At 45.3% G+C, this 18313-nt stretch overlaps 1 protein-coding gene across 1 annotated transcript; it reads left to right on the top strand.

The window, feature by feature from the left end:
* Nucleotides 1-263: 263 nt before the first annotated feature.
* COPS8 (COP9 signalosome subunit 8) lies at nucleotides 264-15624 on the top strand. Its single transcript, XM_060232407.1, has 8 exons — nucleotides 264-446; nucleotides 1332-1402; nucleotides 2949-2997; nucleotides 5913-6045; nucleotides 9361-9468; nucleotides 11387-11449; nucleotides 12811-12852; nucleotides 15503-15624. Exons 1-8 carry the CDS (start codon nucleotides 363-365, stop codon nucleotides 15580-15582), a joined length of 630 nt encoding a protein of 209 aa, XP_060088390.1. The 5' UTR covers nucleotides 264-362; the 3' UTR covers nucleotides 15583-15624.
* The last annotated feature ends 2689 nt before the right edge of the window (nucleotides 15625-18313 follow it).

Raw genomic sequence — 18313 nt, 5'->3', positions numbered from 1 at the left:
AAAGTGATCTCTTGTCATTTTAATTTTTTTAAAAAAAATATCATAACTTTTTATATTTAGATTTTAAATTCTGCCCCAAAAATGACTTTGTTCGCCTTGTTCTACATTTTATGTATCAAGGGAGGCGGGGGTCACATCTCCGAGATTTAGGATCCTGCCCTGGCCAACACTGCAGGGGTGGCAGCGTCGAATGACGCCTCACCCCGGGAAGACACTTCCTCCAATGGAGGCCACCAGGTCTCTCCAGGAGCGTCCCTCTCTATGGCCTACCTGACTGGAGCGCCGGAAGTACGTCACCCGCGCGCCGGATTGGGTGTCCGCGAGCCCCCTGCCTCGTTCGGGGAGGCGAGAGCGGGGCGAAGATGCCGGTGGCGGTGATGGCGGCGGGGAGCAGCGCCCACGCCCACCGGAAGCTGCTGGAGCAGTGCGAGACGCAGGAGCTGGAGGTGCCGGCGGAGGAAGGGGAAAGGGAAAGGAGAGGCGCCCGCGGAGCTGGCGCGTGACTTTCTCGTCTCGTGTGCACTGGACCCGCGTCTCTGTTGGCTCTCTCCTTCAGTGGCCGCGCTTCCTCGGGGCTCCTCTCTCCAGCAGTGTTCCCTCTAAGCTGAGCTAGTGTGAGCTAGCTCACAATTTTTTAGCCTCCAGCTCACACATTTTGGTCTCAGCTCAGGAAAAACGCCCCCAAAGCAAACTAATATATGTAGCAGCTCACAACTTTAGGGCCAGTAGCTCACAAAGCAGAGTTTTTGCTCACAAGACTCCACAACTTAGAGAGAGTATCGGTCTCAAGCAGTGTTCTCTCTAAGCTGAGTTAGTGTGAGCTAGCTCACAATTTTTTAGCCTCCAGCTGACACATTTTGGTCTCAGCTCAGGAAAAACGCCCCCAAAGCAAACTAATATATGCAGCATCTCACAACTTTAGTGCCAGTAGCTCACAAAGCAGAGTTTTTGCTCCACAACTTAGAGAGAGTATCGGTTTCAAGCAGTGTTCTCTCTAAGCTGAGTTAGTGTGAGCTAGCTCAGAATTTTTTAGCCTCCAGCTCAAATTTTTTGTCCAATCTCAGGAAAAATGGCCCCGGAGCAAACTAATTATTCAGGAGCTCACAACTTGAATGCCAGTAGCTCATAAAGTGAAATTTTTGCTCACAAGACTCCACAGCTTAGAGGGAACTTTGTTTTCCAGTAGCCCATCTGAAGCTCATTCAGCTTCATAAGTCACCCAAATGAGTGCATGTGGGAGCTTGGCTTGGGGGTGAGGGGACAGCGTGGGTTTCTTGGTTCTGTGTGGAATCAGGATATAAACAAATCCCCTTGTTTCCTCCCCCCGCCAGGCGCCAGGAGGGATAGCAACGCCACCCGTCTACGCCCAGCTCCTCGCTTTGTACCTTTTGCATAATGACATGTAAGTAAGGAGGATTTTGTTTTGATATACCTGAAAATAAGGACAGCAGTTTGCCAGCTCTTATTTGCCTTTTGGAGACTTTAGTACAGGGGTAGCCAAATTTGTTTAACGTGAGAACCATGTGGAATAAATGTCAGAGGTTTGAGAGCTGCAAGAAAGGAAGTAAGGCAAATAAATGGAGAGAGGGAGGAGGAAAGAAAGCAACTTTAAATGCATTCTCCAAGCTGCCAGCTGGAGAATGTGTGTGAAATGAGAAGACCTATAGAAGACCTATAGACTGCCTGGGTGACTTGGTTGAAAGAATCGATGCTAAGAAGTATTTAACTGTAGACTATCATCCACCCAAGTGTGCAATAATATAATCAAATGCTCTCCTTTCCCCTGCCAGCAAACTCCAGACAAGGCATCTTTATGCTTTATGTTTATAGATACAGTGCACAGATTTCGGACATAGGTTCAGTGAGTCAAATTCTTAATGTTTGGTTTGACTTCTGATCACTGTGCCCCACGTTTTGAAGGACCTGGGGGGTAATTGGAGGATCAGGAATTATATTCTCAGGATTTATAGGAGGATAAAATAATTTTTCATTTTTTACTCACTGTCAGAAGCCAGTGAAAGAGGAGAAACATAGCTGTCTAGAATGTCCCCTTCTGCTTCCCAAAATTCTGTAAGCCCCTGAAGTTTTGTTGATTATCACATGGGTATCTGTATGGCATTGTTTCTTACAGTTTTTCCGTCGTTAGCCATCTCTGTGGGAACTCTCAGTTCCAGCCAAATTGACAACTTTTCCTTCCTTTATGAACTCTATCCTGTGCTGTCATTCCTACTTACTGATCAGTACTGGGTGTTTTAAAACCACCTGTAATACAACATAGAGTTCTTGAAGCTGTTTGCACAGTTCACTGGTTGACAGCTTGTGTTAAGAACACAGAGGCCGTTTTCCCACTTACCTTACCCCGCAGCAACGTCCCTCTTCACCGTGCTGCGTCTGCGCGGATTTCGCACAAACTGCTGCGCAGCACCAGGAAGAGCCGCGTAGTCCCGGGGTTTTTGCGTCGCAAATGTAAACCTGCTTTTTGGCGGTTTACATTTGCAACACAAAAGCCCCGGGACTACGCGGCTCTTCCTGGTGCTGCGCAGCAGTTTGTGCGAAATCCGCGCAGACGCAGCACAGTGAAGAGGGACGTCGCTCCGGGGTAAGGTAAGTGGGAAAACGGCCAGAGAAAGTCTTCCAGTTATTGCACTGGATTACCAAAATTCAGAACTCTTTTATAATTACCAGTGAGTGATTGCTATATTGTTGCTACCTCATTACTGGATAAGAAATATTTTTCTTGTTAAAAAAAAAAATTAAGGTCTTGACTCTTGATTCTGTTGTTGAATTGTACATCTGTAGTTCCGTAACTATTGCACTTTTGTAATGATGAGTTTTACTCGTCTTTAACCAAATGTGTTCTATCTCTTTTTCTACCATTTCAGTAGTGTTTGGTTTATAGGTTGTATCATTTCTCAAATTGTTTTCCGTGGACATTTTATTTTTATTAGGAATAATGCACGGTATCTCTGGAAAAGGATCCCTGCTGCTGTTAAGCCTGTAAGTACAGTGTGAAAATGGGGAGAAATGTAGTTCTCGTTCAGAGTTGGTACCTAAAAGCTTCCTTCCTTTTAAAAGCTTTTGCAGGTGTCTGAGCAGAAGGTCCCTTTCTGTGGAGGTTACTTAGGATATAATATTGACTTGGACCTCACTGAGAATTATTGTCACGAGAAAGATTTCTGCTAGCAGAGCGTGATGCTTTCCTCCCTACTTCTACTGCCCCAAATGCCCCCCAGATACTCCTCCTGGGGAACAAGAGATCACAAAGAGGATTAGGGGTTGGTTTTTTCCCATGAGATGGGGGGAATTGTCCTGCATTTCCAAGAATGATTGATGGAATTCTGCTGCATTGTGTTTTTATAGAATCATTGGTTTAAGGTTATTTAAAAGTGTTGAAAATGTGGTGTTCTCTTTGGATTGAAGTTCCTAGAAACGTAGATAAACAATGAGTGGGGACCTTTTTTGAGTGCAGCTGTCATATATGGCAAGCTGCTTGTGCATCAGATGTGTGTTCCATTCTGAACTGCATAGCTCCTGAGTTATAAACTATCAGGAATTATTTCATTTATTGAAAACCTTGTTTCTCTCCCCAGTGGGGATCCAGAGTGGCTTACAAAACTGTCCTCCCCTTCTCCATTCGTAGTTTTTGTTTGGCAAGGATTGGAAAGACATTTTATTGGTCAAGGAAGAAATTTCCAAGCATATATTCAGGCCACGATAAATTGCAGGAGTCACACTAAATGTTCTTGAGGCGGACTCGTCCAATTGCTGATACTCTTGCTCCTCATAGACTATGAGGATCCTCATAGACTATGAGGGTGGGTAGGACTATTGTGGATTTGGACTATTATGGCATTGGTTGGTTGCATTTTTCTGGTCGCTATAATTACTTTTTGGTGCTACTTAGTTTCTAGTGCCAATTGAAAGGGTTGGTACTTACCTTTAATGCCCTAAATGCCCTGGGACCTTCATACCTTCAGGGATGCCTCTCCTGGCATGATCCTCTCTGTCTTGTCCAGTTGTCATCTCAAAATTTATTGAAGGTCTCTGGTCCCATGAACTGTCCGCCTTGTGTCAACAAGAGTGAGAGCCTTCTTGGTGGTGGCCCCCGTCCTGTGGAACCAGCTGCCTGAAGAGGTGCGTGCCTTGCAAGACCTCCATAGGTGCAGGAGGGAATGCAAGGCCACTCATTTTCAGGTGGCCTTTGGATTATTGTGATCTGCCAGGCAGCTGGTAAATAATGCTCCAGCTGTGTCCTTACCATCCACGCATCCTGCCCTGGTATTTGATAGTGGATAGATTTTAACTTGGATTTTGATTTTTAATTGTTTTATATTTTTATGCTTGTATCTTGTGTCTTGTTTTATTGGGTGTCTTGTTAGTTGCCAGAAGTCCCATTCAGGGAAGAGGGAGCAGGATATAAATCTGATAAATAAAATAAATAATAATAATGGGAAACCAGATCTCTAAAGCCCGCATTAGAAAATGCGTAACAAGTCACTTAGCGAACACAGGAAGGACCTCTTGCAGTGACTGAAGAGCCATGCATGATCTAATGAAATCAAATGATCTTGCAAAAAGGCCAGCAGGCTTGCTGATCTAATCTAATCTATGTGCTAAGGAGCCCATGCTAACCACAGGCAATCCACTGTAGATTACTGTAATCACCATCATTGTTTCTTGATCTCTTTAAAACTGCGATTACATTTGTTTAAAATTATTTTTCAGCACTGGAGAAATAATTAACTTAGATACATAGAAAAATAATTTCCCACTGTAATGTACAGGCAGTCTCCCTTTTGCTAAGACATTTGGGGACTATTATTTACTTGGTATCAGTGATGTTTCAGCAATTTTTCTGCAATGTGAGTGGTAAATTTTTTAGCTGTGGTTGTTTCCTCTCTTGGAATGACTGAAGTTGCTGCCTGTATCTGCCTGTGACCTTCCTGGTGTGAGGAGTATAGAGTGCAGGATGTTAATTCAGGCCCTTCAGCACCCCACTGAGTCACACTTTGCCATTAGGAATTCCCAGGCTCAGAGTTTCCAGTGGAACAGGTTGCCTTGGTTTCTTGAAGCGCAGTGATTAAAGAATGAACAAACAAAATACATATGAAGCTGCCTTATACTGAATCAGACCCTTGGTCCATCAAAGTCAGTATTGTCTACTCAGACTGCCAGCGGCTCTCCAGGGTCTCAAGCTGAGGTTTTTCACACCTACTTGCCTGGACCCTTTTTAGTTGGAGATACCAGGGATTGAACCTGGGACCTTCTGCTTACCAAGCAGATGCTCTACCACTGAGTCACCGTCCCTCCCCATGAGCTATGGCAAATACCTAATCATGCTAATGCACAGAAACCAAGTAAATTTTGTGGATGAAGTGAAAAGCTGGATAAATGCAAGCACATATTATTGGCAACACATACATTTAACGCTTTCTCTGAGAGAAAATGTTGACTTTTTTTTTATTTCTGTAGGGTGTTGATTGAGCTCTTTTTAAAGGACATGAAAAGTACTGGGTTTTTTTGTTAAAGGTATATGTGCTTGATTAAGGCTTGGGTTAGGGGATGGGAGAGCTCTCTAAAGTAGGAAGTAATTTGTGTTTGCAGAATGCAAGGTTCATTTAGTAGTGATTGGGTTTTCTATGCAGTGACCCTCCTCTTTATGGGGAACTGTCTAGTAATTCCAAAAATGTATTCGATTTTTAGTCTGCCCTTCCCATAGGATAGGCTCAGGGTGGGTTACATCATAAAAATAGCCCCTTTTGAGCTGGTTTGTAAGGCCTAGAGTGGATTATTTCCTTTTCAGGTCCTATTTTATACCTTTTTATTTTGTCTAATTTCCCACAAAGGAGCACATGGTTCTGTTTTGATTCCCCCCCCCCACACACACACACCTTCTTTATCTTTCTTTGCAGGCAAATCCTGAACTTGGTGCAATTTGGTCCGTAGGGCAGAGAATCTGGCAAAGAGACTTCCCTGGGATTTATACGACGATTGGTGCTCACCAGTGGTCTGAGACAATTCAGCCGATCATGGAGGCGCTGAGAGGTACAGCTGTTGTCCCAGGACTCTGGTCACACACTCTCTTCTATGACAACAAGCGTAGGCACTAGCAGGGATTACCACACTTTCATGACACCATGGTTGAGGCAAAGTAATTTGATGCTGCAGGGGGAATATTCATATCAGAGTGCCATGTTTGTGGCGTGCATTTAGCTAATGGAAGCACAAAACTTAAAATGGGTGCCCTCTACATTCAGAAGCCTTGCCTGTGAGGAAAGGACTTTGTATGAACAGCAGATTTTTTGGGATAAAGAATTTGCCTGTTTGCATGGGCTATAGGTGCCCAGCCTTTCTTTTTTGTACCTCATAAATGGTCTCCCATAACAATTTGATGTGCTTGGGTCATGTTGCTGTCGCCAGGCTTTGACTCTTTTGGATGATGTTTGATTGAAGCTTGGGACTTTCAAAGGTGATTTGATGTATCATCGTTATACTAAATCAGAACATGCAATTCCTGCAGGAATTAGGTTCCATAACTGCAGAGCGTTCTTGGATGTTGCAATTCTGTATACTCCTCTGTGTGTGTGTTTGAGTGAGTGTGTGTGGGGCTTTTTTTTATAGCAGGTACTCCTTTGCATATTAGGCCACACACCCCTAATGTAGCTAGTTCTCTTGGAGCTTACGGTACGCCCTGTAAGCTCTTGGAGGATAGGCTGCATCAGGGGTGTGTGGCCTGCTACAAAAAATCCCTTTGTGTGTGTATGTTTGTAAAGTGTCATCAGATTGTGGCCAACTTATGGAGACTCCTCAAGGAGTTTCCAAGGCCAGAGACATTCAGAGATGGTTTGCCATTGCCTGCCTCTGCATAGCGACCCTCGACTTCACTGGTGGTCTCCCGTCCAAGTGGTAATCAGAGCTGATCCTGCTCAGCTCCTGAGAACTGACAATATTGGGCTAGCCTGGGCCGTCTAGAACAGGGCTCCGTGCATTCTTACCTGGCATTTTATGTAATTTTTTTAGACCAACTTTGTAATAGGCTTGGGTTGCATGCAATAAACAGTTATTACTGCTACTCCTCTGTTGCCTGGTAATTTTGCTTTGAGCTCATTTCCCTAGTAATCTGACAGACAGACATAACCTTTATTGGCATAACAGAAAAGAAAAACAAGGTCCAAAGGAATTTCAAAATGGGACATACAAACCACAGTAATTTGCAAGCCCAACAAGCATGGGAATACAAGGTTACATGCAAAACTTAGCTAAGAAAAGTGGGGCAAGGTATTTCCCTACCTGACTCCATTTTTAATTTCTTTCTCATTCACTGCTAGGGCCAGGTAATTTTGCTTTGAGCTCATTTCCCTAGTAATCTCGCAGAGCTGGATAAGAGTCATTTGGTGGTCTGGTAGCATTTCATTGTGCGGTAGACACTGTTTGGGAATGGTGCGTTTCACAGCCGACCATGGCCTTGGAAGGTCTGGTAAGCTCTACATCTGAGGCAGTGGACGGGGAGGAAGGACAGTTGTTGAGTTTGCAGTTTTAACAGCATTGTTTTGTGAGGCTATCTTTGCCTAGTAAACTCCCAACCATGTTGCACCACAGCCTTATATAAAATCATAGAGTTGGAAGGGTCCTCCAGGGTCACCTAGTCCAACGCCCTGCACAATGCAGGAAACTCGCAAATACTTTCCCCCTAACTTCACAGGTTCCACATTGCTGTCAGATGGCCATCCAGCAATTTATGGGCAGCACACTTGTTTGCAGATTCACTGATTTATATTTTATTTATTTATTCAAAAATATATATCTCGCTTTTGCTTGTGGCTCAGTGGAAGTTTACAAGTCATAGCTTAAACATAGAAGATACAATAATACAATAATACCCCCCAAAACCTGGATAGCCCAGGGCTAGTCAGATCTCAGACGCTAAGAAGGGTCGGCCCTAAATTGTTATTTGGATGGGAAATACTTGGAAATCCAAGGTTTTGACACGGCAGCTGGCAGTGGCAGGCCATCCCATGTAGGAATGTATGGGAAGGTGTTACTTCTTCTCCTCTCACTACTAGTTTTGTTTCTCACTATCCTACTACACAAAGCAATAAAGCAAGAAGGGGGGTGGGGAAGGAATAACAGAGCCATGCTACGCCGACTTTCCATGATGTTTTACAGACCAGCTTTATGGAGGGCCCTAAAACTAAATATTACCATGCTTGACACAAAGTAAAACCAGCTCTAATAGGTCTCACCATTCACCCTGACTCAGATCTCCTCCCCTATACTATAATGTATTCAACTTAATTGTTCTTCCACTGGTTGGCCTCTGTCACTGTTTGCTCCTTGATTATGGAGAGCAGGGGTAGAATTCTAGGAGGAGCTCTTTTGCATATTAGACCACACACCCCTGATGTAGCCAATCCTTCAAGAGCTTACATAAATGAGCCTTGTAAGCTCTTGGAAGATTGGCTACATCAGGGATGTGTAGCCTAATATGCAAAGGAGCTTCTGCTAGAATTCCACCCCCGATGCAGAGAATGTTATTTCAGGGTAATGCTCATTCAGTTGTCATGTGGATATCTTTACATTACAGCATGAAACAGTGCTGCTAATATTATAATTTTTACCATTTTTGTTTGTGATGTGCATCTTGTCAGGATCCATAGTATGTTTCCTGTTGTGTTATTTTTCTTCTTGGATGGTTTTACATACATCCTAACTAACACTGTTTGTAGTTTGTGTAAGGCTGTTTTGTCTTTCACATTGAGGCCCTTAGTAGCTGCTTGGGAATGCAGTGCTGCCCTCGCTCCATCCTTTACACCATCTGGAGGCAAAGACTAGGAATGTCCTCCATGTCTCTGGAGATAAGGAGATGAGTGCACTGTGAATTGCTGCATAAAGAATTCTCTCTTTGAAGTTCAGGGGGAGGGGGAAAGCCCATGCTCTTCTGAAATTACTTAATGCTGTTTGTAGGTTTTAGTTTCACTCCTGGCAAGACCACTGTAGGGAAAGATCTGAACTAATAATTGATCAATAAAGCTTCACCTACACTTTCAAAAATAGAAGTCTATCTGAGTGTTACTTGGCAAAACCTCACGCATCTGTAATTCTGTGTAGGATCAAAGCCTTTAGCCCTTTCTGATGGTGGGAGAGCCCAACAGGTTCCTATGCTTAAAAGGTTTGGGTTGTGGGCCCTTAAACCAGCACAGTTTCTGACATTCTCTTTTGTGGCCTAGTTGGACAGTGCTCTGACTTTTGTCATGTGCTTCAAGGCTTTATGGGGATTTGACTCCTGCTGCCCGTCACACCACCGGGTATCTTCTCATCTGTGCTTTGTTGCTATTTTCCATAATTTCCCCTCTTTAACAGATGCGACCAGGCGGCGAGCATTTGGACTGGTCTCTCAGGCATACACTTCGATAAGTGCAGATGACTTTGCAGCCTTCGTTGGGCTTCCTGTGGAAGAAGCCGTGAAAGGTACTGGGGAAGATGGTGAAAAGGGAGACCTGCTAGTGCTCTGTTATATGCAGTGGCCAGTAGGCCAGATCTTCCGTTGTCATGAGCTGCCCTTCCCAGCTCCATGGCCTGGGTTTTGCATATGTGGCTGGAAAAGATCCTGGCCTAGTGCTGCAGCAGTCTTAATATGGCCAGCAAAGTTCCGTAGCCAGATTTGTTTTGAACACAGATGGTCAAACTTTGGTTTGGGAGCCACACGTGGCTCTTCCACACATATGGTGAGGCTCTTCAAGCCCCCCCCCCCCCCATCAGCCAGCTTTCTTTCATTCCCTCTCTCCTCCCTCCCTCATCCGATGTTCATGTGGCTCTCAAACATCTGACGCTTATTCTATGCGGCTCTTATGTTAAGCAGGTTTGGCCACCCCTGGTTTTGAATGTATCTTTGGACGGTTGTTTGGGATGTGCAGTGTAAGGAATATCCCCATCCGCTAGTACAAGCATAAAATCTGATCCATTCCCTGTGCATAATTCTAATTGCAGTGCGCTTCCCAGGTATTTTACCCAGGTATGTGAGAACACATGCTTGCGTGCGATTATTTGCTATTACGTTGTCTTCTTTGGAGGTGTTGTTTTCTTTTATTCTATTCCATTTATATTCCGCCCTCCCTTTAAGCAGGCTCAGGGTGGGTTACAAGGTCACATAAATTGTGACGATGAAACAGTATCACATTTAACCGTGTAAAACCAGTTAAAAATTAAAGTGGTGATGGGAAACCAACATGCAGCATTGCCTTAGTGGCAGCTCTCTGATGGAACCTTCTAAGCAGTGCTGATGGGGGTTGTCTGCTGACAATAACGCCAGGGCTACCACTAGGCAGACCCCCACCCACCCACCCTCTGTGGCGCCACCCTGAAGTGCTGCCCTCCCAAGTAGGGCGGGGAGGACACCTAGCAAGGGAGGCGAAGGAGCGCAAGCCATCCAGCCAGCTGGCTTCACTCCGCCTCCCTTTTAGTCGGCCACTGTGTAGCCACTGGCTTCGCTCCGCTTCCCTTCCGATTGGAAGGGAGGTGGAGCAAAACCAACTGGCCGCTGTGCAACCAGGGCATTTGCCTAGGGCACCAGTAGCGAGGGAGCGCTCAATTCAGTGCCTCCAGCCCAGCGCCCTAGGCAGATAATTTGCCTAGTGGAAGGGCTGGCTGTGCCAGTAGGAGAGGCCAAGAATGGAGGAATTTGGATTCAAATGTTGGGAAGAGTTATTTCGCTGCAGAGGTTTAGAACCCAATAGTCTTGTCTTTGGGCCTTTAAACCAATATTAAAAGAGCTTGGGGGGGGGGGGGATTCACACCAAGGTTTTATGTTACCTTGTCTGATTAAAACTGTATAAATGAAAACCTAAAGAACTGAAATGGGCGAGCAGTACTTTCTGCATATCTTTCTTATCTAAGAGTACCAGACTACAAAAAAATATTCCCTGGAGATCTTCACCCTTTTCTGATGAGAATCTACATTTAACCTCAACTTGCTATTTAAAAAAAATAAAATAAAATAACTGCATTTGGGTTTTTTCCAGCTTCTCTTGACTCTTTCTCACCCTCGTGCCGTTCTGTTTTCATTGCTTTTCTGTTTCTTTACCTTTAACAAATGAGACATAAGCACAAACAAAGACAGCAGCTGTATCCTTGCTACAACCAGCGGTGCATCAGCCCACGGCACATCTTTGGTCCTTGGCTTGCTAGTAGTTCGTTTCATGGCCAAAGGAAGAATGACCGTGGCGCTGTCAAACAGGAGAGCTTGTTGTTAGTAGGGAACGTGCTTAGAAGAAAAAAATACTAGGCTTTCCTGTTGCTCACCTTTTGCTCTAGATTGAGATGAGGAGCTTTTTAATTATCTGAGGATCTGCGTGGCACCATCATAATCAACTCTATTCAATTGTTTTAGGTGTCCTTGAACAGGGGTGGCAAGCAGACTCCTCCACTCGCATGGTTATGCCGAAAAAACCAGGTAGGTGGCGCTCTTGCTTTTATTTTGAGGGCCTTTGTAGAGGTCTTATGGTGTCCTCCCCCTCTTTACCATTTGCCAAGCCATATTCCATTCCAGCTTTGGGGAGAAAACAGTAGAGGGTGCTCAGTATACAGGATGTCAGAGCCGTGAGCCGCTGCTTCTCCATTGCGGGCACAGGCAGCTTTAATTAAGCGGGCCGTTGGGAATGTCAACCTTTTAGGCGAAAGTAAACAGGATGTGCTTTAACCTCTCTCCCTTCTTGGCAGCGAAGGCTCGTCCAAACATGTTTTTTCGGTGACCTTAAACGACACGCCTGAATCAAATAAAGAGTACTCAGAACTTACTGTGGTTGCCATTTTGAGATGCGCCCCTCCTCCCTGATTCGATCTTGGCTCAGTGTTTTTGCATCAGTTGAAATGAGCATTTTTCCCTCTCCTAGGGTTTGGAACTGGCCGTAGATTGGCTGTATGCTGCAGCCTGTATGTTGCCAGACCAGCTCAGATGCCCTGGGAAAGGGTGGGGGGGAGTGTTGCATCTTCTTCCAGCCAGTCCTTAGCTGTGGCAACATTTTGGAGTGACCATTTGTGTTTTGGCATTGGGGCTGATCCTAGGCGAGAGATGGTTCTCGGCCAGCATGCTGCTCTTTTGGCACTTTCTTGGCAGGATTTTCTTTTGGTGATCCTGGTGCCGGAACAAAGGAACCTATAGCCATTCAGTGTGGAATAAAAGCATGGTAATTCTGCAGCAGAAATTACAGTTGGATGCCCTGAAAAAGTTTCATTAAAGTAGGCAGAGGACGAAATGCTTTGGGTGTGTGCCAGTCTGTACTCCTTAACACAGCTCTTGATCCAAAGGAATGCCTGTGTAGATGCTCATTTCTACGTTTTAAAATTATTATAAAAAGAAGCGTAGCAAATGTCTGCTTTTGATGTGCACCTTAAAAGAGGCCGAGGTGCACAGTAAATAAGCCCTAATGGTTGGGGACCAACAGAATGAATAATCTTCCATTTCTTACGTTCTGGCTCTGCATAGGGTTAAATTAATACTTCAAATATTTGGGTGAAACAGCACCTGAGATTTTCTCTTCTTTACAGAATTCCTCCCTTTCATTTGACTCTCCTGCCTCTAGGGCGGTTGTGACGGATGCCATCCTCGAGTTTAGGCACAGGGAATACTTTTGTGATGTTGGCAGCATTTAGAATCACTCATGGAACGTAGACTTAGCAGTACAAAAGACAGCAAAAATCTGGGGTGCCCCGTAAGCACTCATTGGCGGTGAGGTTTGGGGTTATCATATAGGAACTGTGCAGTGGGGTACTTGAATGGGTTACCAATGGCTTTTGTGTGTGTGTGGGTTTCAGGTCCTCAAGAGCCTTCGTTTAACAGATTTCACCCATTATCAGGTATGTATTTTTCCCCCACCTTGTTTTATATGTATTCTGGGTCCAAAACAAGATCAGCTTAAGAGAAAAGCTGAGGTTTAGAACATTTAGTGTGCCAGAAACCATGGAATTTGTAAGCAGAGATGCCTCATTGTCAGGGGTGGGATTCTAGCAGGAGCTCCTTTAATATTAGGTCACACCCCCTGATGTAGCCAATCCTCCAAGAGCTTACAAAAAAGAGCATTGTGAGCTCCTAGAGGACTGGCTACAAGTACATCAGGGGTGTGTACAGGGTGGGAGTCTAGCAGGAGCTCACTTGCATATTAGGCCACACCCCATGATGTAGCCAATCCTCCAAGAGCTTACAAGGCTCTTTTTTGTAAGCTGCTGGAGGATTGGCTACATCAGGGGTGTGTGGCCTAATATGCAAAGAAGCTCCTGCTAGAATTCCACCCCTGCTCATTGTAAATGTCTTGTGGCATATAGACAGCAAGTAGCTTGCCTTTTTGGATCCAAAATGCAGTGGCCAGGCTATCGATCGAGGCTTGTCAAAAGTGATTACAGCATTCAGTATTGGATTTCAGTCTGCTTAGAGGTGCTGGATTTAAAGTTATCTAAAGGGCCTGCTTCTCCCACACGACCCTGCCTGTGAGTGTTGCTCTCCTAAGACCCTGCTTCTAGGACACCTGATTTTGGATGCCCAGGGAGTGGCTGCTAAAGGGAAGGCCTTCTTTGTGTTGGCTTTCTAGTTCTCGAGCATCTTCCTCGGGGAGCTTCGGCCGACATCATCATCGTGATTCTGCAGAGACCAGGCTAGGCCCTGCCCATCCTTTTCAGAAATTTTCTTAATATTAATACATGTCTTTTAAAAGTTACTTGGTTGCTTTAGAACAGGACTTTTTTTGTAGCAGGAACTTCTTTGCATATTAGGCCGCACACCCCTGATGTAGCCGATCTTCCATGAGCTTACAGGGCTCTTCTTACAGGGCCTACTATAAGCTCTTGGAGGATTGGCTACATCAGGGGTGTGTGGCCTAATATGCAAAGGACTCCCTGCTACAAAAAAATGCCCTGTTTTGGAATGTATGTCGATATTCTGTTATGTCTAAAATGGAACGTCCATTATTAGAAGTAGTGTATCTGAATGTCAGGTGCTACAGAGCACCAACAGCAGGAGGCTGTGTTACATGAGTGAGCATTTAATTTCCTTAACTCTTCTCTTAAACAGAAACTTTTTAATCAATGCCTTTATTTTTCAAAGAAAATTTGAAGAAATTCTGGGGCTCGCTGCTTGAACCTTCTTGAAACTTGGGTGGAATTTAACTTCTTTGCAGCGATACTCCCACTAAACCAACTTTCGGAAGCTGTTATTAACATATTGGAATAAGAGTGTCTTCCCCCTGCACCACTGTTTTTCCCTTCGTCTCTCTGCTCTCATTGGTGCAGCTCTTCATTCTCTTCTTGTTGATTCCCAAATGTTGAGCTATTCCCCTCTCTCTTCCATTTTTTAATAACAGTGCTTTTAAAAAGTCAGCCATCTTAGGTGTCAAGCAGGTATAGGAGACCTTGCTGCTGGGGGGGGGAGGGGCGGTGGGGTTGGAAATCCAGATTAAGCACAGCTTCCGTCACAACATTAGAAATTGCTCAGATGCAAAAGGAGGGGGGGAGAACGTAAGGATTCGGGAGTGCTGTGTGTTGCCTCTTTATGTTGGGGGTGGGGGGGGGAGTGTATGCACCATGGAATCCTCTTTCAACCCTTCCTTTCCTGACCCAGCCCCTCAGCCTGGGTGCAGAATAACACAACCAACTCTTGCCTTCACTCGGAGGCCCTGTTTCACACTTTCCCTGTGCAGATCTGGCCACTTCTGTTCTCAGAACTCAGAATTAAATGGGTGTACGTCTCCCATTAGAAGAGCCCCGTGGCGCAGAGTGGTAAAGCTGCAGTACTGCAGTCCGAGCTCTCTGCTCACGACCTGAGTTCGATCCCGGTGGAAGCTGGTTTCAGGTAGCTGGCTCAGGTTGACTCAGCCTTCCATCCTTCCAAGGTCGGTATAATGAGTCCCCAGCTTGCTGGGGGGAAGTGTAGATGACTGGGGAAGGCAATGGCAAACCACCCCATAAAAAGTCTGCCATGAAAACATTGTGAAAGCAACGTCACCCCAGAGTCGAAAATGACTGGTGCTTGCACATTTACCTTTTTTACGTCTCCCATTAGAAATGTAGGATTTGTAAAGTTAAAAAAAAGAATGACCCCAGTACATACTCTGGGACAGACTATACATCCCTTGTACCCCAGCTAAAAAAATGGTTGTGAGATTCAGATAATGAGCAAGCACCAATTCTTTTTTATTTCCCCCTGTTGCAGATTTAACATTTACTAATACTCTAGGTTTTGCAGAGCTGGCCGCTGCCCTAGATAGGCAGCTTGCATTAGCATTTTCTGTTTTGTGAACATCCGCCGATGGCTTTTGATAACCTAATATGTCACAGGTTAGAGAGTCGTCATCCAATAATAGCATACGGATTGGACTAAGCAAGAGGCAGCCTCTTGTGTTTTTGCGTGTGTGTGTTTGTGTGCACGTGATGAGTGAGTAGGTGCTCCTTGGATTCTTCTTTTCCCCTTGTTTGAAGCTTGGCTGATTCTCCACCGTGTTTTGTGCCTTCTTTTCAGAACCTGCTCCCATGCCGCCTATTCCTAACGAACAGCAGTTGGCCCGATTAACTGACTACGTGGCTTTCCTCGAGAACTGATAATTCCAGCCCTTCCTTCGTGTATTAAAGTCTGTTTACGCTGCCCAGGGTGTTGTCTTGTTTTCAGAGTGCAGCGCTCAAAGCTCAATGGCTTTGGAAAGACCTCATATTTGTTAATTTCAGTGCTGAGCCAAATGTCCGTATTCCGTTGCAACAGCAGTGCCCTTCGCATGGTGCTCAGTCCAGATTAAATGGCTCGTGCTTGCTGAGACTGTAGCCCAACTGTAATCTATATTGTGTTCACTGGGACGTCAGTCACATTTGCTTCACCAAGAGGTTGTTTCCAATAAAAGTTTCACTAGTATTGCAGCTTAGTAGTAAGGAAAGAGATTTAGGAGGATGGTAATAGGTGGATTCCCTAACCTGGATGGCCCAGGCTAGCTTGATCTCATCAGATCTCAGTAGTTAGGCAGCATCGGCCCTGGTTAGTACCTGGAGAAAAGAACACCAAGGAAGTCCAGGGTTGCTATGCAGAGGCAGAAGAATGAGGAGGAGGAGGAGAGAAGAAGAAGAAGAAAAGAAGAGGAAGAAGAAATCATCATTATAATATCCCACCCTATACTCTGAAACACATGCTCAGAGCAGTCACAATCTCCTTTTACCTTCCTCCCCCACAATAGACACCCTGTGAGGTAGATGGGGCTGAGAGAGCTCTCACAAAAGCTGCCCTTTCAAGGACAATTCCTGTAAGAGCTATGACTGACCCAAGGCCATTCCAGCAGCTGCAAGTGGAGGAGTGGGGAATCAAACCCAGTTCTCCCAGATAAGAGTCCGTGCACTTAACCACTATACCAAACTGGCAAGTAATGGCACCCCACCTCTGTATGTCTCTTGGCACTGCACAGCTGTTGTAATTTGGCTGCAACCTGGCAGCACTTTCCACCAGCAGCTGGTAGAGTGCAAGAGGCATCAGCTCCTGGAGGAGGGATTTTTAAGCTACGGAGGGAATTGGGTTTCACAAGGAGACGCCTGTGCTGACTCTAGTATGGGATTGTGTGCAAAAGGGCATGGAGACAACTGAAAGAAAAATATAGCTGTGTAAGCCAAGGAGCGCATGAAGAGAAGGGGCCAAGAAGGGAGAGAAGACGTTTCCCTAAACCCTGGCTAATCTTTATTATTCATTTTATGAGTCGTTTGATTATGTTGCAGGGTGTCCCGCTTGTCTTGCAGGTTATTACGTGTTCTTAAAGAGATTGTTCGTATATGGTGTGAACATGCCTTGAGAAAAGTTATAGCTGTTTATGGTTATGGATCTGCCATACAGCAAGAGAGGAAAGGGGAAGGGGAGAGCTGTGCAGCTTGCAGTAGTTTAAAATTCTTCTCTCACTGCCAGCCTCTTTGTTATTAATACGCTATTACTTGGCCAGGTTCCGAGACTTCGGTACCTTTTGCCTCTTAGGATAATTTTCCTCTTACAAATTGAGATTGGAACCCTTTGGTGCACCTGTGATGCAAGTTCTAAACCTTCGCCCTTGATTTTAGGGAGGAGAAGAAGAATTGCAGATTTGTACCCCGCCCTTTTCCCTGAATCAGTGGCTTACAATCTCCTATGTCTTCTTCCCCCACAACAGACACCCTGTGAGGTGAGTGGGGCTGAGAGGGCTCTCACAGCAGCTGCCCTTTCGAGGACAACTCCTGAGATAGCTATGGCTAACCCAAGGCCATTCCAGCAGGTGCAAGTGGAGGAGTACAAATCCCAGGACACAGGCCTGCTGTTGAGAGTCCTCTTTGGTGAGCTTTTCCTAATCCAAGCCCCCACTCCTCTGTTTCAGAGGCCAGTCTGAACTTGTCAGTGCTCTCTTTTTCTGTGTGGATCCAGTTTTGTTTCTCTTGATGTAACGGAATACAGCACTTACAGTCCGGATGTCTGGATTGCCCTGGTTGACACAATGAGTTAGGAACTGCATTTGAGAAACCACCTTGAAACACTGGAATCTCAATCATGTCTAAAATCTAAACATTAGTTTCAATCATGAACAGACTAGGATACAGACTTTGTGAAGAGACCCATGGTTATAACAGTTGGGGGACACTTTGTCTAAGGTTCAACAGAGAAAGATAAAACGGTTCCCTGTGAACACATATTCGATGGAGGAAGTTTTGATTCTAGAAAGCTGATTTTCCCTCCCCCCCCCAAAAAAAATCTTGTCTCTAAGGTTCTGCCAGACTCAGATCCCACTATTCTACTGCAGACTAACATAGCTGCCTTCTGAAAAGCTAAAACGGGTGTCAAATGTGGCCCAGGGGCCAAATCGTTCTCAGAGGGCTCCTATCAGGCCCCCAAGCAACTGGCTGTCTTCTGCTTCCTTCTCCCTCTCTCTTGCTTCCTTCTGCATAACAGCTTGCTTTGCCAAGCTTGCTCAATTGCACAAGAGCTACAGAGCAAAGTCTTTATTTTCTCCATTGGTTGAGGCTCCTCTCTTGGGGAAGAAGGGGGGGAGGGAGAGCTTGTTTTGCTAGGCTTTCTCAATCACACAGCAGAGCTACCGAGCCACAAAGCGAGAAGGAAGCAAGAGAGGGAGAAGGAAGCAGATGCAGATGACATTGAGTTGCTCGTGGGCCTGATAGGCTGCATGTTTGACACCCCTGTCCTAGGCATGTCTCCATCACTTTGGGTTCTTTTGAAGTGAGGTGCACATTGTAGGGCTAAGACTGTAGAACAGGACTGAACCCCAAACTGACCTTTTTCCTGAAGGGTTTGGTTACAGTCCCTTCCTCGGTTAAAGCAAAG

The sequence above is a fragment of the Heteronotia binoei genome, chromosome 1, assembly GCF_032191835.1.
Source record: "Heteronotia binoei isolate CCM8104 ecotype False Entrance Well chromosome 1, APGP_CSIRO_Hbin_v1, whole genome shotgun sequence".
In the NCBI taxonomy this organism is placed as follows: domain Eukaryota; kingdom Metazoa; phylum Chordata; class Lepidosauria; order Squamata; family Gekkonidae; genus Heteronotia; species Heteronotia binoei.
Note: the sequence above shows the minus strand (reverse complement) of the source record. Positions and strands in the feature narration are given on the sequence as shown.